The 26,822-nt window shown below is 38.7% G+C and overlaps 1 protein-coding gene across 3 annotated transcripts in view; it reads right to left on the reverse strand.

The window, feature by feature from the left end:
- The window catches only part of OXCT1 (3-oxoacid CoA-transferase 1), a 107,109-nt gene that overhangs the window by 23,522 nt on the left and 56,765 nt on the right, over positions 1–26,822 (reverse strand). For 2 of the 3 annotated variants that reach the window (XM_036409791.2, XM_036409790.2), the window contains exons 12-14: positions 26,442–26,514; positions 25,756–25,831; positions 1,245–1,334 (exon numbers count right to left, since the gene is read on the reverse strand). In XM_036409791.2, coding sequence (XP_036265684.1) covers positions 1,245–1,334; positions 25,756–25,831; positions 26,442–26,514 — 239 coding nt within the window. Of the gene's footprint in view, positions 1–1,244; positions 1,335–15,723; positions 15,747–25,745; positions 25,832–26,441; positions 26,515–26,822 lie in introns of those variants that run through there. The other variant, XM_036409792.2, reaches the window with a different exon arrangement.

The following is a 26,822-nucleotide window of genomic DNA, read 5'->3' on the forward strand; positions in this document are numbered from 1 at the left end:
AAAAGAGTCAGAAGCCAATCTTGCAGCTCTGTGATCTCCCCCTGTGCTGCGTTGCTCAATGAAAACAGGGCTAACTACCACTTCCTCTCAGACTAGCAGGTCTCAAGGTAGAACAGGCAGCATTTGCTTTAAAGCTAAGAATTTTCAAGAATAAATGGAAATGGACAAAGGGCACAGAAAACAAAGAGAGTCCCACCCAATAGCAACATTTCAAATCATCCAAAGTCCATGGATTCAGGTCAGCAAAGCGGTTATGCTCAGCTGGTCCAAACACATTGAGTTGGAAACAAGGAAGAAAGTTACATGGATTGCTCTGAAGTTAGAACACTGGGTTTCAGAGTCAGAGACCCCCAAGTCTAATATCAGCAAATTATGTGAACTCAGGTAAATTACTTAATTTGTCTGAAGCTGATTCTGGAAACATGAAAGATGCCTATGATCAAGTTCATGTGCTAGCACACTCAACAAGTGCTTAGTGTGCTGTTGGCACTCAGTGAGCTCAATACATGGAAACTATCATCATCATTATCATCATCATCATCTTCATCATCATTACCACCAACATCATTATCACACCCCCACCACTGCCATCATCATCAAATGTAAGCTCCATGAGGTCAATGGTTTTTGTCTACTTTTGGTCAGTGCCTAGCACTTAACCGGCACTCAATAAGTATTTGATGATTTATTAAAATAAAAGTATGATACTTTTCAGAATCACGATGCTTTCTGCCATCCAGTCCACAGTTTTCTAACACCTTCTCCAAATGGCACCTCACAGTCTTGGTAAGAGGCCATATTGTACATCTGAAAATAACTGTTGTTCAAAGACCTATGTTCTGCTATGTTTTTCATTTTTCACATGGATAGCAGCCACTATAATCATCTTTAAAATGGAATCAACACATCTGCCTTGACATCTTTTCATTGCTTTGAAGGTGTTATACCTTTTACTTTGATGTGTCTACAAGGCAAACAATCGAAGAAGGTTCTGATGTTTGTGCTTCATTCAAAGTTAAACAACCATGTAGTAAATGATAATAAGTAACCGCCTTTATTTATAATTTCCCCCTCAAAGTAGAAATGCTATCAACTTGAATAAGAAAAAAAAAAAAAAAAAAAAAAAAAAAAAAAAAAAAAAAAAAAAAAAAAAAAAAAAAAAAAAAAAAAAAAAAAAAAAAAAAAAAAGACCACAGTACAGGATTGTGGCCTATTGAGAATTTCCAAAAGGCAGCAAGAGTTACCTTTGCAGAATGTTCCATGGTAACCACCACCTTGGTTTTGGCACTGGACACCAGATCCATAGCACCTCCCATTCCTTTCACCATCTTCCCCTGCAAAACAGAAACAGAAAATAAGAAGTAATTCTCTAACTTTCATTTCTTTAGTATGTGGCAGAACAAAAGTAACTTGCAAGAATAAGCCTCTGGAATAATTGATGAGAGAAAAAAATCATTGACCTTCATTGCTTACTACATGAAGGTTTACAACCTTATTATTCCGTTTTTCTTTCACTTTAAGCACATACCCGTCACTACTGAGTCTTTAATTACAGACCCTGTCTAAATCTCTCCCTTGGATATTCTGCAGAATAAAATGCCATTCAGTGGTATCCTGAGACGCTCATGGTGTTTCCCTAGTAATGATTAATATTAAAGGTGGGTCTGTTTCTAAAATGACATTTGTCTTGCTCTTAGAAAAGCAAACCAAAGCAAAAGAAAAAATAGATTCCTGCTCAGCAAAAACAGAAAACAGGCACAGAGTTCAGGATCCTTTCGCCATTACCACTCTATTTTTGTCCATCTGTCCATGTCCTCATTCATTAAACATTTTGCAACCACCTGGTATGTGCCACACTCTGAATAATTCCCACTCTCTTTTCTCTTGTGGTTGCAGAGTTTTGGAAAAAGCGAGTGTTTCCAGAGATGATGAAATAAATTTGCACGCTAGTATATAGAGGAACGTCTTCTAACATTGAAAGCGCCTTAAAAAAAATTTTTTTTTTTTTTAACTCCAAATGCTTTTGCTGATTTGATAGTAAACACTTTCAGGGCTCTTGGCTCCTTTCCCATAATTTCATAGCTATAAGGAAATTTGGCAACACACTCACACCTGGTTTTAAAACAGTCTCAAATCCCCTGCTTTCAGAAATATTTTAGAGGTCAATTCATCACAGCATGAACGTGAATTCCATGTGCAGTATAAAGGGGAGGAACAAGCAGTCTAGAAGTTTTCGTGGTTAGCAGGCACCATTCCATGAGATGGGTAGCAGCTGGGAAGGCGTAAAGAGCAGGAAGCAGGGAAGGAGTGGAAGGTACAAAATGAGTCTTCGGACACAGGTAAGTCTGAAGTGAAGCCAAATCCATGTGGAAATGTGTAATTTTATACTTCTATCAGCCACACCTTCATCCCCAGTCAGCAGCAATTTTACTATGGTAGGCACCAGGTCATGCTATTTCTGTGGACAACACTTATATCCTGTGGAATGACTCATGGATAAGTCAGAGAGGGAAGAAATAAATGCCTAGCATAAACTCCAATACTAAGGAAGTTTGGGATTTTCAAAGCATCAAATGACACAAAAGCAAGTCCATTTTCAAATATCTCAACCTGCTGTGCTAAGAACATCCAGCCAGTCTCAGCATCCACAGACTATGTCCTAAGGCAGGCTCTAAGAGTGTAAGTGCTAGAAGAATGATGAAGCCAAATAATAATAATAATAATAATAATAATAATAATACCTAGAAAACCAAGCTAGTGTGTTAAAAGTCTTTGCATTAAAAAAAAAAAAAAAAAAAAAAAAAAAAGTATTCCTGAATGTGAATATACCACAGGCAAATTTTGTTCCCTCTGGCACAATGAATATAGATAGAAACTTATGAAAGACTCGGACTCTGGCCAATTTAGGTGAATCTGAATTACACATTTTAAACCATTGTCAATTATTTCAGAAACTAGAGGCCCAGTGCACAAAATTTGTGCAAGGGGAAGGGTGTCCCTCAGCCCAGCCTGCACCCTCTCCAATCTGTGACCCTTTGGAGATGTCCCCATGGTATCAGGCCTAAAAAGCAGTCAACATCCCTCTCGTAATCAAGGACTGCTGGCTCCTAACTGCTCACCTGCCTGCTTGCCCAACTGCCCCTAACCACTCTGCCTGCCAGCCTGCTTGTCCCCAACTGCCCCCTCCCTGCTGGCCTGATCGCTCCCAAATGCCCTCCCCTGCCAACCTGATCACCCCCAAATGTCCTCCCCTGCTGGCCTCATGGCCCCCAACTGCCCTCCCCAGCCAGAGGACCCCACAGCTGGGTGAGGAATGCTTGCCTTGTTGCCACAGTGACAAAGCAAGTATTTTACTAGGCTGCTCACGTTGCCTGCTCTCAGCAGTCACCCCCTGGGACTAGAGGACTCCAGAGGGGCTGAGAGGACTGGGGAACCACCATCTTGTGGCTATGGACACTGCCATCTTTTGTGGCAGAGTGACAGTCAATTTGCATATTCCCTCTTTATTACACAGGATGGTTATAGAATGCCTACTGGGTGCAAACACAGTGCTGGCAGGAGTATAAGGAACTCTAAAACATGGTGGAAGAAATATTTTGTTTCGGTTAAAAATAAATTCTTGTTTGACCCAATGTAAATGAACAACCTTCATTACTCAGAGAGTCAGGTAATCTAATGTCTCACCTCAAAGCACATGCTACAGATTTCAAAGCACAATTTTCATATTTAAATACTGATTTCCAAGAGTGCAAAACAGTCAAGGTTAGGTACAGAACCTGAGTCTATTCTACTAGCCCGTTGACAAAACACCAAATCTCTGACTTTGGGCTCATTATCTATAAGCCAGGAATAAGCATATCTGCCCAGTGGCAGATCTATTGAGAGGAGTGCATGAGACATATGTATAGAAATTGTGTATTATATAAAGTTTATAAATGTGTTGACATAAATCTTCATCAGTCAAATTAGTTTACTGAATGTCTAATCTGAGCCTGGCCCCATACGAGGTGCTGGAGTTAAGAGATTATCAAACCAGGTTTCATAAACCTTATCTGAGGGAAGGAAAGTATCCACGAGTAATTCAAAAGACTTGATCCAATTTCCTTCCCCCAAAAGAAGCACACTCCACCTCTCCCTCACCCACAAGGTAAAACTAAGACCCTTTCCCGCAGATCCTTGTCCTATTCAGTATGTCATTCTATCACAGTAAATTTCAACCTTTTCTCTTTCCTCTTCTTTTTCCTTTTTTACATTGTAAGTGCTTGATGAATGAGTGGATGGACACACAGATTAAACTAACAGAGGTATGTTCCCATCTGGCAGAACACAGGAAATGCACCTATCTGGAAACAGAGACGAAAGAAAGAGGCTGGGGACTTCCCAGAGAGAGTGATTTACAAAAGTAGTCTTCCAGGCAGGAAAGAAAATAGCAGTACCATCTCCTACAAAGCATTTCCAGGAAGCCTTCAAATATTTTGTTTTTCTATTACTTTGTTCATTGTATTGGGAAAAGAAAAGAAAACATTTCCCTCCATTTGGATTCCCAAATGATTTCTGAAACAGAATCAATGTCTAAAGGGAAACAATTCACTCTATTTATACCAGCAGGAAAAAAACAACACAGGGTTGTTGTTTCCATACAAAACCTATATACAACAAATTGGGTAATCTGAAAGAAAATGAATCAATTCCTAGAAACATACAATCTTTCAACACCAAATCAAGAAGAAACAGAAAATCTGAGCAGACCAATTTAAACTAATGAAATTGGAGCAATAATCAAAAACTTCCAATAGACAGAAGTCCCAGACCAGACAGCTTCTCAGGTGAATTTTACTAAACATTTAAAGAGGAACTAACGCCTATCCTTCTCAAACTATTCCAAAGTATTCAAGATGAGGGAAGACTCCCAATTTTATTTTATGAGGCCAGTATTATCCTAATTCCAAAACCAGATAAATATAAAAATAAAATTATAGGCCAATATTCCTGATGAACAAGATGCTAAAATCCTCAGCAAAACGTTAGCAAACTGAATTGAGAGATACATTTAAGAGATCATGCCCTCACTGGTTTGGCTCAGTGGATAGAGCATCGGCCTTCAGACTCAAGGGTCCCAGGTTCGATTCCAGTCAAGGGCATATACTTGGTTGTGGGCACATCCCAAATAGAAGGTGTGTAGAAGGCAGCTGATTGATGTTTCTCTCTCATCGGTGTTTCTAACGCTCTATCCCTCTCCCTTCCTCTCTGTAAAAAAATCAATAAAATATATTAAAATAAAATATTAATAAAAAATAAATAATAAAAAGATTATACACCATGATTAAGTGGGATTTATTCCTGGGATACAAGGTTGGCACAATATCCACAAATCAATTAACGTGAAACATCACATAAACAAAATGAAGGATAAAAATCATATGATCATATCAATAGATGCAGAAAAAGCTTTTGACAAATCTAGCACCCATTTATGATAAAAACTCTCAGAAAAGTGGAAATAGAGGGAACATTTTAAAGGCCACAAGTGACGTACCCTTATCTAACATCATATTCATAAAAGCAAGATCGAGAACAAGACAGGGATGTCTGCATTCACCACTCTTATTGAACATAGTACACAGGAATCAGATAAGTAGTAAAAGGCATCGGAATAGAAAAGAAAGAAGTAAAACTGTCATTATTTGCAGATGATATGATTACTATGTAGAGAGAACCCTAAAAATTCTACCAAAAAACTATTGGAACTGATATTCACTAAAGTAGGAGGATACAAAAATATCCTGGAATTGGTTGCTTTTGTTGTTGTTATTGGTGTTGTGTTAATCTTCACCTGAGGATATTTTTCCGTTGATTTTTAGAGAAGAGTGAAAGGGACAGGGAAAGACAGAGAAAGAGAAACATTGATGTGAGAGAGATACACGGATCGGTTGCCTCCTACCTTCAAACAAGTATGAGCCCTTGACTGGAATTAAAACGAGTACCCTTCACTCCATAGGCTGATGCTCTATCTACTCAGCCAAACTGGCTGGGGCTCAGGTGAATTTTTGTTGAGATAGATAGATAGATAGATAGATAGATAGATAGATAGATAGATAGAAAATTTTTGTTGTCATATATATGATTTTTTACAGAGAGGAAGGGAGAATAATAGAGAATTATCATAGAAACATTGATGAGAGAGAAACATCAATCAGCTGCCTCCTGCACATCCCCTACTGGTATGTGCCTACAACCAAGATTCATGCCCTTGACTGGAATAGAACCTGACCCTTGAGTCTGCAGGCCAATGCTCTATCCACTGACCCAAACCAGTGAGGGCTCGGTTGAATTTTTATACACCAAAATGAATTATCATAAAAGGAAACTAAAAAAAAAAAAAAAAAACAATCCTATTTACAACTGCAAGACAAACAAGCAACAAAACACCTAGGAATAAATTTAACCAAGGGAGTAAAAGACCCGTATTAAAAAAAATTATAAGATACAGAAAAAAGCAATTGAAAAAGACACAAATAAATGGAAGCATTTTACCCTACTCACAGAGAGCTCCAGGCACTGGCCCATAAAATCCTCTCACATTAAATCCTCAATCTTTTTTGCTTTCTGCAATCTGGACACTTGACCTCCAAGGTAACCTTGGAAAATACTGAGCTTTCTTCAGTTTCAGTCCTTAAAGATTGTGTGTAACAAAGCCCACCTACTCAGAACCACACTGCATTGTTCAATATGAGTGTGGGGAGTGGAAGGAGAAGAGACAAAAACATATAGGGGTGCTGAGCCACTGAAATTGAGAGGCTCATTTGTTACAGCAGGCAGCATGAGTGATATGATGATGTGGTGCCCAAATGAGTTCTGTGGAGGGTGAGAATTCAGTGTAGAATTAAAGCCAAATGCTACCTCAATTCAACAGAGCAGGGTCCCGGAGCAGGCCTCTTAAGGGGCATACGTGGGAGTGGGTATATGCCAAATACTGAGGTAGGCACTGTAAGGCACCTCTATTCAAATGTCCAACACACTGCTTGGCATTGTACACAAGATGCTGACCTCAGCTCCATTTTATTTTCCTTCTCCCTATTCTACATACAAAACAAGAAGCTGGTAAAACAGAGGGGTTAAGGAGGTTAAAACACGCCTTCAAATAAATCACAAGAGAGAAAGTGACACTTGGAGAAAAATAGGCCGATAATGACGAGGTTTTCGGGGCATGCTTGGAGCCTTGGACCAGAGTGACACAATGTGTTGGTTTTCTCTAAATCTCATCAGCAAACATGCAATTCTTGAATGGTGCCACTTTCTTTCTGAAATGTATTCTGCCTAGAATAATGGAGAGATGATTGCTGGATACTCATTTCACAGCCAACTCATCTTTTTGCAGTAAAGGGCTGACCCTGACTGATATCAAAGATAGAATGATAGAAAGAATACTGCACAAAAAAGAGAAAAAGAGAGAGAGACAAAGAGAGAGAGCTAGAAATGCTGCATGTGTTATTATAACAGATACACGTCTTTTCTGGGGGAAAAAAATAGTAACTCAAGTATCATCATTAAATCATAAATATTTATTGAGGGTTTATTATAAACCAGGTACCAAGATAAGATAAATATAATTACCTACCTTTTTCTAAAAAATAAAAAATAAAGTAATTATTTTAAATATATTCTACTTAATTTAACACTACTTCCTAACTGATACTAGTAAAGCAATAACATAAAAAAACCTCAGAGCGCCCTAACCGGTTTGGTTCAGTGGATAGAGTGTCGGCCTTCGCACTCAAGGGTCCCAGGTCCGATTCCAGTCAAGGGCATGTACCTTGGTTGCGGGCACGTACCCAATAGGGAGTGGGCAGGAGGCAGCTGATGGATGTTTCTCTCTCATCAATGCTTTTAACTCTCTATCCCTCTCCCTTCCTCTCTGTAAAAAATCAATAAAAAATATATTTTTTAAAAAGCCTCAGACCATCAAAGTACAAACATTAAATTGTACTTCCAAAGAAATAGTCATTCAAATTCTAAATATGACCTTTAGTAGCATTTTAAGGTTTTAATACAATCGAACTGTTCTGTGAAGTGCTGTTTAAAATAAACATACCAAAAATCATTCTTGCCATCACCTTTATGCTTGATATATAAATAATAATAGTTATATGAAGATTATTTTTCCTTCTAAATATTCTGGTCTTAAGTTAGAAACAAGTTACAATATAGAAACAAATTTTAAAGCATCTTAAACTAATGTTATGTGCTTCACTGGAAAATGTGAATCGATTGGAGGTAAAATGGAAAGATAGCTATGCAGTGATCTATTAATAAAACCTGGGCTTGCTCAATATTACACACCGCAATCCACATGTAAGCCTCTTGATTTCCATCTCACTTCCTCATTATTAAAAAATGCTCTAGGAAAAAAAAGGACCTCTAAACAGGTTTCTAGCTACAGTAAGGATGAGGGAAACTAGGACACACAATAACATTTAAACACAGAGAGATAGGCTATAACTCCATTTATTAGGGAAAATAAAAGATGTACAATCTGCATTAGTTTAACAAAGTTATGACCAAGTTACAGCGGACTATTTCTTTTTTATTTGTTATACTTTGAACTCGAAACCAAGAAAAATGCAAGTTTTCATTCAAAAAGGAATTGCACGTCCCAAGAGAGGTGCATTGAGAACATAAACTAACTGATAGGGAACTGGAAATATAATTATAGTCTCCTGCTAGGTAAGTTAACAAAATTGCTCATAACAAATATGTCATCAATCATAATGTGGGCTCATAAGGTGTCAAAAAAGCAGTACTTGGGTGAACTCAGAATTCATTTCAGTAAGTTCTCCTTTGTCCTTGTTCTCTCGGGGACCTTGTTTCATCAATGACCCCTCCCACCTGGTTCTCCCTCTCCCTGTCTCAGTAGCTCCTCTCTGTTGATCTCTCAACGCCCTGAATCGATTTCTGCCTTGATTGTGGTCTTGCAGTGAAGACAACTCAATCAGGCCTCTCATATTTAATCTGATTCAGTAGACACTTTGTGAGTCTTTCTAGTACATTCTCACTATTTTCTACCAACTCCTCAAAACTGCCCACTCCTGGATATCGTGGTACAATACCTCCCTCCTCGAGGCTCTCAGGCGAACTCCTAGTATCCGTCTTCCACACCACCTTTGGGTGCCGGCCGACTTAAAAGCTCTGTTCTTGGCCTCCTGTTCTTGGTTCTTCTTGTTCTCAGAGAGTAACTTCTGAGTTACTTATAACCTTACCCTGACTCTGATGATACCTAAAGCCACATTCCCAGCTCAGCTCTCTGTTCCCAAGCTTCAGATATCAATTTTCAAAGCCTCCTGGTCACCCTGCCACACAGTCGGTTAGCTGCTTCCCCAAACTGCCCCTTCTTGTTGGTGGGCACGCAATGAGGCCACATTGTCCAGCCTCGCGTGCAGCTGGAGACAGTCATAGGAATAAGCTCTGGCCGATGGGAAGTGGGTGAAAGGAACACAGAACAGAGCTGGATCATAAAACTACCCAAGAACAATGCTCCATGCTCCTCTCCTTTCTGCAAACTTTTGAAGATGGCAAAGCCACGGGATAAAAGGAATCTTGGCCACTGAGGTACGTACTGCACAGAGGAGAACGGCCACTCGCTTCGGTTCCATGTCAGTGAGAAATAAAAACTTCTGGAATATTGTGTTAATCATTGCTTGGCTCAGCTCAGTGTGGACCAAACCAAATTAAGCATCTTTTTTTGCAAATCTAATCCCTACAGTCCCACCCCCTGGTGGCCATCAATCACCTCAAGTTCCAAATCAGAAGCTTTCTGTCTCTTGCCTCTCTGTCGCTATCTATGTACAATCAACCAGTCATCCAACCACAAAGAACTCTAACTTTCCCAATATTTCTTGAACTTGACCTTTTCTCACCCTAGCTAAGATCCTGTGATTTCCCCGTTGAGTATTATAACAACATCCCTAATATGGAACCTCTGTCCAGCCTTGACCTTCTCAAATCCTTCCAACTTGATCCTTCAGGGTCAAGTCCAAGTGCCTCAGCCTGACATTCAGGCCTGTGAGAACCTGGTCTCCACATGCTCTTTCCTCACAGCCCAGCACCCACTTCTCTGCCAAGAAGTTGCTTGTACACAGCATATGGCTTCACTGTGTCACAAAGTCCCTCCCACCTTCACTCCATCATGTCCACCGGCTTATCTTTTACGCATCAAACCATGACCATTTTTCCAGGAAAAGGTCATGTGCTCCTGTACCATCCCAGCATCAAGATTAGATCAGAACCTCTTCCGGCTACTCTCACAGCATCTCTGCTTGTCACCATTTTAGGATTTACCACTTGGCTTGTCTGAGATCAGGGCTGACAGCCACTGGCAGATAGTGGCAAGGCCACACAGGTGGTTATAATTGAAATTCTCCTCTTGAGAGGCACCCTTTTCCCTCTGCAATCAACCTGCCCCCTCTGCCGTCATCTGGAAACTGAGAATACCACCGAGCCTCCAAGGCCCCCTCCAGCCACGGCTGACATCGGTGCTGACTGATCACATCTAGCCTGGCTCATGAGTCCTTGTGCCCTAAAGCAATCACTTAATGTCACCCGGCAAAAATGAGCTCTCTTCCTGGCTATTAACACCGATTATCGCATTTATAAAAGTATAAATACATTCAATAATGTCTTCCTGGTTCACTTATGAAACCTCATCTCTCCGAGTAAAGAAAAAGCCCCAGGGTGCATAAAATTGATGATAGGTCATTAACTCTACTTTGAACAGGAAATTAATAAGCATCTATTAAGTTAATAGTTAGACGCATGCAACTTTCATGTTCTCCTAAGGTACAATCAATGTATGATGAAGTTTGTGTTTATAAATGAGGCACTTCAAAGAGGTGAGCCTCTTTGTGCAGGGTCAAACCAACCAACACTCCACACTTTCTATGTGCTGGGTTAATGAAATGGACAGCGGGAAGAAAATCTGTGCTATTCTTAGCTCTGTTGAGAAGCTGCAGTTTCAGTGTGCAGAGTCTATTCATAATTCTGCAGAGAGGAAACAGATCAGCCTGGCCTGGGAAGCTCAGTTTGCTTTATTAGGCCCCCTCGGGTACCTGTTCCCAGACATCAAATACCGCTCCAGGACACACAACTTAATATGATTAAAGTAGTAGGATACAATAAATAAGTTATTTAATTAAGTTTATGAAATATAACTAAACACTTGAGCTTCTGGTCTTTTCCATTATCCAAAATAGAATAAGTACAATCTTCTAAAATCCAAGGGTAAGTTATTTTCTGCATTAATAACCTCTCCCTCCCATTGGTCACTGAGAGAAATGTATGAGGATTTTATGAAGTTGGCCACATGTGACCATGTGTCTGTAGGATCGAACATGGTTGGATCGAATTAATATTCTAATGGTAGGAAAACAGATCTCACTTGTTATTACAAAATTTTTTAAGGTTTATATTATTTTTTAGGAGATCCCTAGATAATCACAACAAAAATGACAGCTACAATACAAATGGAAAGGTACCAATTATTTTTATGTCTCCATGTACTAAAATAAATCAATCCCCTCAACAACACATTCACATTGCATGTTAAATTATTACTTAAAAGAAACACACAGGAAATAGTCGTTCTCAGAAATTCGATTTTTCTGATTCTTTTAAAGAGGGCAGGGTTGGTTGGGATAAAGAAGGAGGATGTGAGGATTAGAATGACAGGCAGGAGCACGCTTGCTCCATCACTGCCTCCCATCATCTGCAAAGCTCTAAAGAGCAAATGACAGAATTATTATAATTATGCTGCCATCGCTGGATTGAATTTTCACCGAGAGACACAGGGGCTGAAAGAACATTATTAAGGAATACATTGAAATCATTACTAGTGTTTTTATCCACAACAGAAAGACCAAAAAATAATGTAGCAGAAAATTTTAAAGTAAAAAAACACAGAGAAACAAAACACTCACTTAAGTACAACTGTGCAAGAATGCTAGGTCTACCAAATGTGGTTGCCCTACTGAGCAAGTGTCAAAGGCTGAGGTGGAAGGAATAAAACCATTTTGATTCCACACTGTTAATAAGTACTGTTTATTCCCAAGACGTCCTCTGGGCTTCACGGAGTTTAATGACTGCTAAGTACCTCCCACGGGGGGTTAACAGGTATGAACATTAATGGCCAATTGACAAACCTTTGGTCACTGTTTGAGTTTTGATTTGTTTTCACCTGCGCATGTCCTAACTTGTAAAAGGGGGACCAGCGCCTCTCCATGTGAAGCCAGTCCCAGCCACGGGTTGCTAAGAAAGCACAAGCCACTTTGGGGACTAAGAGAACCATGAGCAGCATCTTTCCATGGAGGTTCACATCCTGGACCAGTGTGAGGTCTGAGCTCAGGAGGGAAAAGCAGGTATTTCTGGTGACAATGACCCACCTCCGGAGCCACAGAGACCAGTAAGGGCAACGTCCCTGTGGGAGTCCTCAGGACACGGGCTGATATCAGGCTCTCTTCTGAAGAGTGGAAGCTGAAAGTGCAGTGAAGGTACAATGGCTCCTTCCCTCAGAGGGGGGATGAGGGAAAGAGACAAACTTCTTCAAATACTGAAATGGGTTAGAACAGTGGCTGGCAAACTCATTAGTCAACAGAGCCAAATATCAACAGTACAACGATTGACATTTCTTTTGAGAGCCAAATTTTTTAAACTTAAACTTCTTCAAGCGCCACTTCTTCAAAATAGACTCGCCCAGGCCATGGTATTATGTGAAAGAGCCACACTCAAGGGGCCAAAGAGCCAGCTGCATGTGGCTTGCGAGCTGCAGTTTGCCGACCATGGGGTTAGAATAATTATTTCAGGTACACAACGAGGAAAACTGAGAGAATGTTAATTTCTTTCTTCTTATCTTTTCAAGTCAGTATCACCAGAGCAAACTCTTGAATCACACACACACACACACACACACACACACACACACACACACACACACAAAGCCACTCTATCATCCTATATAATAAAGCCTAATATGCAAATCAACCGGACAGCAGAACAACTGGCAGGGAGATGGGGCCAATGAGTGGGTAGGGCCAGGCCATCCAAGGTGGGTGCCAGTGGGCAGAGGGAGGGGACAGCAATCGGGGCGTGGCAGCAACTGGTGGCAATGGAAGGGCAATCGTGGGAGGAGGGTGGAGCAGGCTCCCGGTTGGCCCACTTGCACCTCCTGCAGAGGGAAACCAGACTGTGGCTTAGGCCCACTCCCCACGCTAAGCTTTCAGTCAGACACCCCCCAACATCTCCCAGACTGTGAGAGGGTGAGGCCAAGCTGCGGGATCCCCCTGAGTGCACGAATTTTCAAGCACTGGGCCTCTAGGGTTGGGAATAAACATGAAAAGTAACAAGCTAAAAAAACTTAAGGTGAAGGTCTTGATCACATAAAAATCAAAATACTGAAGATAGAATGAAAAAAAAAAGAAAGATATCATTTTGAAGTAAAAGACAAAGACCAGAAGAAGCAGAAATATATAGAAACATAAAACTTTAGTTCATTTCTTGATTTGCCAGTGTCCTAACTTTGTAAGTGACCATTTAAGTTTCTGAACTTGAAATTCTCAATAACTTTATGTAGCGCCTATAACACCAGAGATGGACGTTACATGCATGAAAAGCAGTATTAAAAATCAATGTCTAAGTAAACAAACTTAATAATTCCAGGTCCACTTCATATGGAGCCCAAGTTAAGGTACCTTTAACCTTGATACCTATGCAGGCGAGGATCAATAGCTGCAGTGAATGGATGTGTTCCTATCTCTGTTACATCACCCTGTGGCAGACATGGCTGTGCTCACATTCTCTTGACACTCAAGCATGGCAAGCACTAAAAATGAGCTACTTTTATTCCCAAGAGTGCCATTTGTAGGCCTAATATTTAGAAGGAAATGATTATCTTGATAATCACCTTGAGGCAAAGCTATTCAGCAAGGAATTTCTGTTTTCCCTAACCTCTGTGAACAGATCTAAATCAGGAAGTTGTTGACTTTTATTATTCAAAACTGAATGGCATGGGATATAAAGTACAGCAGAGGAAATACAGTCAATGATAATGTAAAAACTGTGTATGGTGTCAGATGGGTACTAGACTTATTGGGGTGATCACTTCATAAGTTATATAAATGCTCATTATGTTGTATACCTGAAACTAATATAATAATGTATATAAACTAACTGAAAATTAATTTTTTTTAAAAACAGAATAGGTGTGGGTTAGTGTGTATGTACACAGTACTTAGCTCTGTCCACTGAGCAGGCCTACATGTAATGACATATAAGTAGCAACAAGCAGACCTAACACTCAAGGTTTCAAATACTATCCTAAAATAAAAGAAAACAGGGCTCCTTGCAGAAATAACTGATTCTAGGAGCAGGAAAAATATAACACAAGCATCTTTTAATAACAAAGTAAGAAACACTCAACAACAACAACAAAAATTGTTAATGGAAGTGAACAGGAACCAAATTGAGAGAGCTCCCAATGGCTACATCTGGAACAATTTGAGCACAAAAATAAATTAACATGGTATTGGATTATAATTAAAAGTATAAAATATCCATGAGTCCATACTGCTAAACAAATGATTAAATAAATAAATGCCAGGTAGACCTTCTCCTTACATGAACTTCAGATAATAATATCCCTCCTATAAGACACTTTTGAGGGTGGACTAAATCTATTGACTTATTTCTAAAGAATAAGGTAGGGAAAGGAAATAGTAACTTTATAGTGAACAAACCTGGTAAATACTACCTTACTTGCAGAGAGCAAGTAGATATAACAAGCTTTCCTTTATATAAGGAAGGAAGGAAGGAAGGAAGGAAGGAAGGAAGGAAGGAAGGAAGGAAGGAAGGAAGGGAGGAAGGAAGGAAGGAAGGAAGGGTGGAAATATAAGGAAAAGCTAAGCATATTATCTGAAGGAAGGAAGGAAGGAAGGAAGGAAGGAAGGAAGGAAGGAAGGAAGGAAGGAAGGAAGGAAGGAAGGAAAGAAGGAAGGAAGGAAGGAAGGAAGGGTGGAAATATAAGGAAAAGCTAAGCATATTATCTGAAGGAAGGAAGGAAGGAAGGAAGAAGGAAGGAAGGAAGGAAGGAGAAGAAGGAAGGAAGAGGAAGAAGGAAGGAAGGAAGGAAGGAAGGAAAAGAAGGAAAGGAAAGGAAAGGAAGGAAAGGAAAGGAAAGGTAAAGGAAAGGAAAGGAAAGGAAAGGAAAGGAAAAGGAAAGAAAGGAAGAAAGGAAAAGGAGGAAGGAGGCAGGAAGGCAGGAAGAAAGGAAGGAAGGACGGACGGAAGGAAGGGAAGGAAGGAAGGGAAGAAGAAAGAAAGAAAGAAAGAAAGAAGAAAGAAAGAAAGAAAGAAAGAAAATATAAGGAAAAACTAAGCATATTACCTGAAGTTCTAAAACAAGTCAGAAAAACAATTGGATGAAGTCTGTTCCTAGTATCCAGAAAGAGGTAATTGAATCCCCAAAGAAGATGCTTCCTATTTTAAAATGTCCATTATGCTGAACTTATTGCAGCATTTTTCTTTATTATTGCTCCTGATCTGCTGGATGGTGCTAATTTAGTTGGGAGACAAACAGTAAGCCCACAGATGTCTTTTGTAGCTTCCGTCTAGACAACTTCTAAAAATGCAGTCAGATCCTCTAGGCCTAAAATTACAAAATTTTCCAAATGTGTTTATCAACAAACCATGCATCTTTCACCAACCTGAAACCATGATGTAAGAAAATTAAATTTCCTAAAAAACATATGATTACGAGCATTAGTTACATTCAGGATAGAAATGTTAGCTGATAAAGCCTCTACATGCCAGAGTAATAAGTTTATTGTATATGAAATTCTGGCAATAAGAAAAATATTGGGTTTTTTTTAAGGAAGCTATTTCTATATTATTTATAGATTAGGTTTTCAGGGTCTGATTATTTAGATAATATGTTTATTTGTCTCCAGTCTAATATACATTTTTGGCCCTTTATTATTTTATAATAAATACAATACCTACCAAAAGATGGTAGTTCCAAAAGCAGAGATAATACCCAAATCACAGAAATAGCTGCCCAATCCAAAATTCCCTTATTCTGTACTATAAATGTTTTAGGCTAAACTATAACTCAGAAATATGCAAAAAAGATGAGTGGCTAAAATACATCAAATCTTTTGTACTTGAATTAAAGTGTAGGAGCCTCTCCTAAAGGGATCTGTATTAGTCCTTCATGCAAAAACAGATTTATTGTTTTTATTCATAATTGTAACAAGGTGAGTAATCTTGTTTTCCATCCAAAATTATACCGAAAAATTGGCACTTAGCTAAATTTAGATAATCTGAAAAAGTAATATGCTATTTTACAATAATTCTCTATATATGTAGTATTTCAAATACTCCAATAATCTACTTCAGTTACTACATGATAAATTGGGCAATGGTGAACTTATTGGGTACAATCAAGGTAAAAAAAAAAAATAATGCTATCTGCCTTACCCCTGATTGATGTTGCTCAGTGGTTAGAGTGCCAACCCCAGTGCAGAGGGGTTGTAAATTCAATTCCCCATCAAGAGCACGTACCAGGGTTGCAGTTCGATCACTGTCCCCAGTCGGAGCACTTTCAAGGAGGCAACCAATCAATGTGTCTCTCTCACATCAATGTTTCCCTCCCTCTCTCACTCTCCTTCTCTTTCTCTCCCTACCTCCCTTCTACTCTCCCTAAAAATCAATGGGGGAGAGAGAGCTGCCTTTTACTTAGAAAAAGTCCACTATACTGGCTGAGTAGGGGGGGAAAGGAGAAAGAAAACTCAGTGTAAAATTCTGATGATCTTTCCTGTCATTACTTAGATAGCGATGGTCTGGAAAGAAGATAAGATGAGAAATGGAAAACTGATGTTTGCTCAGCTCAATTCCATATACTTCTCGGAATTTGAACTTATCAATATGACTCTAGGGTCTAAAGACATATGTTGCCATATCATATGATCCCAAATGAAAGCCATATGCTATATTGGGTCCTTAATAATATTAGTGAGCTGCCGAGACCGGTTTGGCTCAATGGATAGAGCATCGGCATGGGGACTAAAGGGTCCCGGGTTTGATTCTGGTCAAGGGCATGTACCTTGGTTGCGGGCATAACCCCAGTAGGGGATGTGCAAGAGGCAGCTGATAGATGACTCTCTCTCATCGATATTTCTAACTCTCTATCTCCCTTCCTCTCTGTACAAAATCAATAAAATATATATTTTTAAAAAATAATATTGGTGAACTGATCTAGGACTGTTCCTGAGGGTCTTACACATCCCAGTGCCGGATATAACCAAGTACTGGAGGTCCTTCAACACAGCCACCCATATGCATTACACTGGAAAGGAATGCAAATGAGCCAGAAGCAGCAATGCAAGCATGGATTCTGCAAATAATACAAGCATTTAGGGCTCTCTATTTCTTCTGAGTATCATTTTACTTGTATGCCACAAGTTTTGAAATAAAGTTCTCATTTAATTAATTCCTAAGTAATTCGTAATTTCAGGTAGGATTTCCTTTTTTATTCAGTGTCCTATGAGAAAAGAATGTGTGACAGATTTTATGGTTTCCCAACCTTTAACAAGAAGTAAAACACACTTTTCAGTATAATTTGAATAATGTGATTTTCACCTAGGGATTGACTTTTAGAAAGTTACCATCCATAAAAATAACTACTTGCATTTTGAAACCTTTGGATTACCAGAGGCTCAGTAATTCAAAGTTTCTAGATCTATATATATTTTAAATTTTCCCTAGTAAAGTTATTTTGTCAATAAAAGTAATTATCAAAAATTATCTCTATACTCAGAAAACTACAGGATGTTAAAAAAAGAAACAGATGAAGACATAAACAAATGAAAGCATATACCATGTTCATGGACTGGTAGGATCCACATCATTAAAATGTTCATACTACCCAAAGCAATCTATAGGTTGAATGCAATCCTCATTAAAATACCAACGGCATATTTCACAAACCTTGAACAAACTCTCCAAAAATTCATATGGAATAAAAAAAAGATCACAAATAACCACAGCAATCCTGAGAAAGAAGAACAAAGTTGGAGGGATTGCAATACCAGATATTAAGCTATATCATAAAGCCACTGCTCTTAAAACTGCCTGCTCTGACACAAAAACAGACATATAGACCAATGGAACAGAAATTAACCCAAGAAATTGACCTAAGCCATTATGCTCAATTAATATTTGAAAAGGAGGCAAAGGCATACTATGGAGACAAGACAATCTCTTTAATAAATGGTGTTGGGAAATCTGGACAGATATATTAAAAAAAAGTGAAACTAGAACACCAACTTACACCATACACAAAAAATAAACTCAAAATGGATAAAGGACTTAAAACATAAGATGGGAACCATAAAAATCTTAGAAGAATCCGTAGGCAGCAAAACATCAGACATATGTCATAGCAATATCTTTACTGATACAGCTCATAAGACAATGGAAACTAAGGAGAAAAACAAATCGAACTACATAAAAATAAAAAGCTTCTGCACAGCAAAAGAAACCATCAACAAAACAATAAGAAAACCAACTGCATGGGATAATATTTGCCAATATTATATCCGATAAGAGTTTAACCTCCAAAATTTATAGGAAACTAAAAAACAAACAAACAAAACAAAGAAAACCACACCATCTTAACAAAGAAAGATAAACAATCTAATCACAAATGGACAAAGAACCTAAATAGATCCTTTTTGAAAGAGGATATACAGAGAGCCAAGAGACATATGAAAATATGATCTAAATCACTAATAATCTGAGAGATGCAAATCAAAAGAACAATGAGATACCATTTCACACCTGTCAGAATGGCTAACATCAACAAATCAACAAATGACAAGTGCTGGCGAGGATACAGAGAAAAAGGACCCCTTTGCACTGCTGCAGAGAATGCACGCTGGTGTAGATACTGTGGAAAACAATGGAGTTTCCTCAAAAAATTAAAAATGGAACTCACATTTGACCCAGTAATCCCACTTCTAGGAATATATCCCAAGAAATTAGAAACACCAATCAGAAAGAATATATGCACCCCTATATTCACAGCAGCACAATTTACAACAGCTAAGATTTAGAAACAGCCTAAGTGCCCATCAGCAGATTGAGTGGATTAGAAAACTGCGGTATATCTACACAATGGAATACTATGCTGTGGTAAAAAAAAAAAAAAAAAAAAAAGGAATTACCATTTGTAACAGCCTGGATAGAACTGGAGAACATTATGCTAAGTGAAATAAGCCAGGCAGCGAAAGAAAAATATCACATGATCTCACTCATTTGTGAAATATAATGAACAACATAAACTGATGAACAAAAAAGTAGATCCAGAAACATAGAAGCATTGAACAGACCATCAAACCTCAGAGGGAAGGGAGGGGAAAGGGGGAAGAGATCAACCAAAGGCCTTGTATGCACGCATATAAGCCTAACCTATGGACACAGACAGTAGGGGGGTGAGGGCATGTACTGGGGGGTGGGACCAGCTGGGGAGAGGTCAATGAGGGGAAAAGGAGACATAGGTAATACTTTAAACAATAAAGAATTAAAAATAATAAAAATAATAATTGATGAGAAGTTCACAGCATAGTGCTTAGGACAGAAAAATGCATAATACATATAGAACTTGTGATTTATTCTATGAATTTTAAAATAGAATTGTTCTTGAATAGGAAGAAATAAGAAATGTTGAATTTGCCTAATCCTCCAATATATATTGAATTTGAGACATAAATTTAAAATCTTCGTTACTTCCAGTTTTTCTAATAAGAACTAAATATCCCTTGATTTAAAAAAAAATGTCTGTGTGGGATTCTTTATAGTAAAAAACAAGTCTTACTAATAGTGATATGAGTTAGGGATTATAAGTAAATTGGCTATACAAACTATTTCTCTAATAGAATTTATATGTATATCTGTTACCATGTTCTCAAAATGATTTGGTTTAGACAACAAGTTATATGATTGCACTAATTTTAAAAGACATAAACAATGTCCAGGAATTTTTTTTCTTTTTCTAATTATCTCTAGCCCTGGGTCAAGTAGTTTAGTTGGTTAGAGCGTTGGCCTGATATGCCAAGGTTGTAGGTTCGATCCCTAGTCTGGGCACATACAAGAATAAACCAATGAGTTCATAAATAAGTGAAACAACAAATTGATGTTGCTTCTCCTCTCTCCCTCCCCACTCAGTTCACCTCTCTCTAAAAGCAATCAATAAAAACTCTCTCTAAACTAAAGGAGTAAAGTAAGATGTAAAGATTTCATCAACTGGAAATGCCAGATTTCATCTTCTAATAAGATTGGGTCTTCAAGATTCATTAGCCTTTAGCTGCTGGGTCACACTGTCATTGGTGCTTTGGCTTCGTTCCCTGCTAAGTCATATCAGCAGCACCATTATTTGTGAAATTGCTAATAATGGATTTCTAGTAGACCTCATCTATCATTTTTAATGTTTCCTCCCCTCGTTTTAATGAGAAAGGGCGGCTATTGTCATACAAACACATCATTAGCCAAAGGGATAGTTACTGAAAACATCAAATGCTCATTCTCTCTGTAAAGGAGGAGAGAAGAGAAGAGATGATGGGAAAGGAGGGAAGAGAAAATAAAGAAATTGGTTGATTGGTTGCTTGCTTTTTAAAAAATGACCAAATGCCCATTCTATGTATAGAAGTCTGTTCTGTCTCTTCTGACAGCAAGGGGGAGATGGGGAGCACCTGTGCTGGGGGCATGGAGCACCATGCCTGGGAGTCAATCAGGTGTGTAGGTCACCTTCCTTTCAGCCTCGGGTTTGGATACATCTGAGCTCCAGTGGATCGAGTTCATAGAGCTAAGCATTCCGTCACAAACACATCACATGAAGCACAGTAAGGAGAAAAATATTTCTTCCCTTCAGAGCAAAAACAGACTGAGACAGTAATCAAAAGACAAAGCTCTTTAAGACTGCTGAGAACTGAGATATTCCTCACACACAAAAAAAAGTCTATTTCACTGTCTCATACCCCTTTGCTAGCTAAAATATTAACATTTGTGGGACCCTCGGCAGAGTGAGCTGACTTGCTAATGGCTTTGCTATTGTTTCTTTCTGATCTTAATTTTAATCTTTTTTTAACCTCAATTCAGCATCCTCCTTTGTAATGATTCCCATGTTCCTACCTTCCGTTTCACCGTTTTCCATTTAAGAAGCATTGAAAGCTAAGTATATAAAAATTATAGTAGAGGACACGAACTCTCGCAAAGAACTCTCCTGCTGGTTCAATATCTTTGTTCAATTATTTAAAAAAAAGGGGGGGGGGGGAGGATAAATAAAATGTTTAAAACACATCAAATACTTCACATATGAAAGTATATAAATTATACCTGATTAGGCAGTGGAGACTTTAGAATCTGACAGCTTAAAAAATTATAAAATGCAGAACGTGCACATGGTCCACACAGCACCTTTCAAACCACTAGCTTGAAAAGACCAGGGTGCATGGAACCAGCTTATATCATGACCACTGTCCAGCCATGTGAGAACTTTCCTGTCCTGCGTCCTCCCCTTCCCATTCTCCTGAATTCTGTCTCTTGTGGGTGCTAAACAGTGAGTTGAGGGAGGCAGTGAATGAAGAGAAAAAAGAACTCCATACAACCTTCCGCTAACGTGGGCAGCCTGCCCTGACCAGGCTGGGGAGTGTAAGTGAAAGGACACGCGCTGCCGTGGAATGCATATTACGGCAGGTTCGCTCCCTTGGACTGGACCCTTTAGTGCTTGAATGAAGACTGAGTTTGTGAATTAAAGTGACCCGGTGACAGTTGATTATCTCGAATGAGCTGAAACGCCGCGCAGAGGGAGAGCTTCCCTCACTGCATAAAGTTAAAGGCACCGCACGAGATAAAAATAGCTGTGTTTTGATTCCATCCCACGTGGAGCGTGTTCAACATATTGGATACGGAAAACAGGATCACACACATGCTTGTTAACAGCTGGTGTCTTAAGACATCCACTAACACAAAGAAAAGTCACCATCAACGCTGTCTCTTAAAGTGACCAAAAATAGCAGCGCTGGAACAATGTTGATAAGAAATAATAGCGGCTAAGAGCCCAAAGCAGAGTCTCCAGAAAAGAAAGGAAGAGGATTAAGGGACCCTCCAGAGGAGGAAGGCACACTTCCTGCTCCTTAAACACAGAGGTTTGTTTGTTTTTTAAATCACCAAATATTTGGAAATTTAATGACATACTTCTAAATAACAGATAGGTCACAAAAAACTCACAAGGGAATTTAGAAATATTTGGAAGAGAATCAACAGAAAACACAACATATAAAAACAGAGAAATTTACAGCATTACTAAGTTACATTAGAAAATAAAAGGTTTCCAATCAACAATCTATGGCAGAAATTGGCAAACTTTTCTGAAAAGAGCTCAATGGTAAAGGTTTTAGGTTTTGCAGGTCATATGGTTTCCATTGCAACTACTCAACTCTGCTGTTGCAGCACAAAAACAACTATGGGTAATATGTAAAGTGGCTGTATTTCAATAAAACTTTATTTATAAAAATGGGCATATTTGCTGATCCCCACTAGAATATTAGCTTCATAAATGTGGAGAATTTAATTTTGTTGCCTGCTGCACTTTCAACCAGTGCATGGCCTTTAATATATGCCTAATAAATATCTGTTGAACAAACAAACTAACCTACAGAACAGGCATGTGAGTTAAGTATTATCATTTTATAAACATGTATATTAATGTATACTAAAATGAAATAATGTGTCACACTACCAGTAAGTGACAGAACCAGCATTTAAGCACAGGCCTAATTCCAAAGTTCTGTGCACTTTCCCCTCCAGTATACAGATACAGCAAAAGCACCACTGAATAATTATAAAAGCTTCAAACTGTAAAATACATATTCTCTAACTGTCCTTTTCCCTTACCCATAGCTTGTAGTTTCCTCAGAATTAATACCAAATCAACAGGTATCATAATGTTAAAACCATATATACATTTATCCCACAATCTTTCTATTTCTATATCTATATCTGCAGATTTAATATTTATACTACAATTGATACAACAAAACCCCTAGATTGAATCTTGGACACAAACCCTTTAATTATAATATATAAGTAAGAAAGACAAGAAAGCTAGCTTCTTTAAAACAGACCAAATCAATTTTGTGCACTCATACATGTAGCATACATGAGTATGACATTCATTTTTATTCTTTTTAAAAAATGTAAGGAAAAAACAAACACCAAAGCATCCCATTCTTCTCCGCCTTACAGGTCTCTCATTTCAGCTCTCCACGTAGAAGGAGCAGGCCCTTGGCTGAGACATGGTTCATGCACAGCATCCCTGCCCCATGGGCCACAGCTGCATTCTTTCAACAACCAGTTCCCAGAGCTGATCACACACATCTTCTTCCCTTCACAAGTCAATAACCCATGGCAGCTGTTTTTCAAAAATAGATATTAGGAAAGCCAGAGCCATTCTGAATATAGATTCTGCGATTGCACGTCTTTCTACATTTTTGTAACTTGCCTGGGTTTTACAATCAACATGATAATCAGGGAACTGGAAGGAGCCAACTTGCTGTTTTGTTCAATTTTCTCTCTTCAGGCGCTCAGGGCAGAATTTTAAAAAAATCTGTGTAAGGGACCAATGCTGCATACTAAGAAGCTATTAAAGAATAAGACAAAGAGCATCCAACACCACTCTCCTGCCTTAAAACTTAATGCATCTGACATGCAGTGATTAATGGGCATGCCATGATGCAGAAAAACTCAAGGCTTTGCAACAACTGAAAAGATTATTAAATCCAGTAAGAAGATAAAAGTTAATGAAAAATGATGTAATAAAGCTGAACTTTGCAGATGCTTGACTGCCAGATCTTGCAATAAAAATATATCTTGCAATAAAAATATATCTACATTTTATAAATCAACATACTAGTAAATCTTTGGGGCAAATAGATTGCTCACTGAAACTGAGTAAGAAGGCTAAACTGTACCTCATTCATAACCAATTCAGAGCAGGAAATCTGTCCTCAAAGAGTCTAATTTGGGGTACTTAAACATGAATTTGGGATGAGTGTGATGTACTAGTTACTGTAAAATATAATCCTGTTATATCAATGTATTTTAAGGCAAACGTTCCTTCTTTAACATTAAGCAATAGAGCATGAAAGAAGATGAAAGCAATAGCCATTATTTATGGAACACTTTTAGTGTTCACTTTTCATTTTTTTCTCACTTATCCTAATAAAAAATCTGTATCCGAATCCTATATACTCCAGATTGTATCATTTGTAAGGGGTAGAGCTGAAATTCAAATTAGATTTCTTCCAAATTAAAGGCCACGGTCTTGGATTCTTAAGCTATCTTGCATCCAAAAGAATTAAATATACACACTGTGTGTATCACATACAAAGAACCCAAGAAATAATTATCAGCTACTAAAAGAACAAAGGAAATGCTCACCAGAAATGGCACTACAGGGAGCGTTTGAGATCTTGCTTCCCGGCATGTCATCAGTTTGGCTCAAATAAACTCATAAAAGTTCTCAGGAAGAAAAGAAGAAATGACACTGCCAACTTCCATTATCAAAAAGTAGGCCCTACACAAGGATGCTTTTTATGTTTAATTTTCCTCAGCATTCCTTCAGAACTCCAGTTCCCAATTGCCAACCGACTAGGTCCAGTTCTTTGGAAACACATTAGCGCAAGATTGTATTAAGAAATTTATAAAGGAAGACACACTGGTGTTTTAATCATTCACAGGAATCCCAGACGGGTATGTAGAATCGGGATACACGTTGGAAAATCGTTTCTACAAATAACACCCACATAAAGCACTCGGTCACAGTGGGAGCATCCAGCCTCACTGCCTGCTAAACCACAATATAAATGGACCGACTTTTGAAGATGCCAAGCTCCCTGAAGGCAAAAGTGTATTAAATAGAGAGTCCTTTCTGCCCCATACCCAGGATTGAAGCAAAATTATTTCAAAACTCAATAACAGGTCAACAAAACAGATTTAAAACTCTATTGCCTCTGTTCCCAATAATGGATGCTTTTCCCTGCTCAAGGGCACATGCTCAGTCGCAGGCTCAATCCTGAGTAGGGGGCGTGCAGGAGGCAGCCAATCAATGATTCTCTCTCATCATTGATGTTTCTCTCTCTCTCTCTCTCTCTCTCTCTCTCTCTCTCTCTCTCTCTCTCTCTCTCTCTCTCTCTCCTCTCCCTTCCTCTCTGAAATGAATACAAATATTTTTTTTAAAAAAGGGGACTTTAATCACTCACTGTGAATAATAAAATAATAGGATTAATATAAAATTTATAAACTTGTTCAGTGCTCTTTCTAGTTATAAGGAGTTAGTTGATAAACATTTGTATTTCTTAGTTTTATTATACCATTTTTTAATCTTCCTTACCTCTTTCTTTATGGAAAATTCTACTTTGGCCCAGATCTTGCCTATTTTTAGTCCCAGCTACATAATAAACTGGCAAAGCTGAATATTTCTCAGGGTTTGCTTAATTAAAATTTGATTCAAATAAGAAAACATGATACAATATTTCTTTATTGTTAAAATCATTATTTTGTACTCTCATGGGAATCTGACAGGATTTTCCTTAATGTTCCAATATATACATATATATTCTGACCCAAGCATAATTCCAAAGGAAAACGTCCACTTACAGGGATCATCCAGTTCGCCAGGTCGCCATATTTGGAAACCTGCATGGCTCCTAGCATGGTCAGGTTGACATGTCCTCTGAGAAAGAGAAAGAGGAATTAACAGGCAAACTTCACAAGTTTCACGTCCCTTCGCTGGAAATTGCCAGCAATTAAAAATAAATAACTCTGTATTCCCCAAAATGCAATTGCTTTTCCCCACCCAACACCTGATTTCCAAATACATCAGCTCAAGCTGAGGTAGAGAAAGAACCACTAAGAGTTCTTTTTTAAAAATTACAGCCCATATTGCTTCCAAAAGACACATTAATACAGGCGTGTACAGGGAGCTTGCTGCCTTCAGTGAGGGAGAATGTGGTTTGACTGGAAGGCGAGCAGGAGCTAGGAAATGAACACAGTTTGCAGAAAATGTCAAGGGCCTCAGAAAGAACTTCTTAAAAATGTCTTCTTCGTGATAGCTGGCACACAGATAGAAATTCCATTCGGGGGGCTCTTTTAATAACAGCAGTTTGGCTGTTCCCATTCCTGACATCCAATGTGAATAATTTCACATCTCTGTGTGCAGCCGAACAAGCCCAGGATGGGTTTCTGGCGGGGAAACGTGTCTATGTTCAGAGGCTGGCTGACACGCTCAGCCGGTGACTCAGCTCGTTCCTCTGTGAAACGTGAGCGGCTCTGTCATTACATACCCTCTAATCATCGCGAATGACTCATCGCTGGAGAAGTAAGAGGCTCCTGGAAGCACAGTAACTGTTTCCTTGCCTATGCGCACACGTGCACACACACACACACACACATACACACACACAAGAAAGAGGGGGAAAAAAGAGTATTAGATTTCTAAGGATACTGTGGCGGAGAGAGGGGTCTATTCCTTCTCTGTTCCGGAGGAATGAAGATAAAATGCAGTGGTATTCAGGAGTGTGGGGGACACTGGAAACTGTCTGCCCTGCAGAGAGGAGCATTCTGTCCCTAGCACTGTTCACATTTGCATGGTGATAATAAAGAGCAAACCATTTTTTTCATTTTATCATCGTCCTGAGGTTCTCTACAGACAATGCAACCTCTAC

Source organism: Pipistrellus kuhlii, unplaced genomic scaffold, assembly GCF_014108245.1.
Source record: "Pipistrellus kuhlii isolate mPipKuh1 unplaced genomic scaffold, mPipKuh1.p scaffold_m20_p_4, whole genome shotgun sequence".
NCBI lineage: Eukaryota > Metazoa > Chordata > Mammalia > Chiroptera > Vespertilionidae > Pipistrellus > Pipistrellus kuhlii.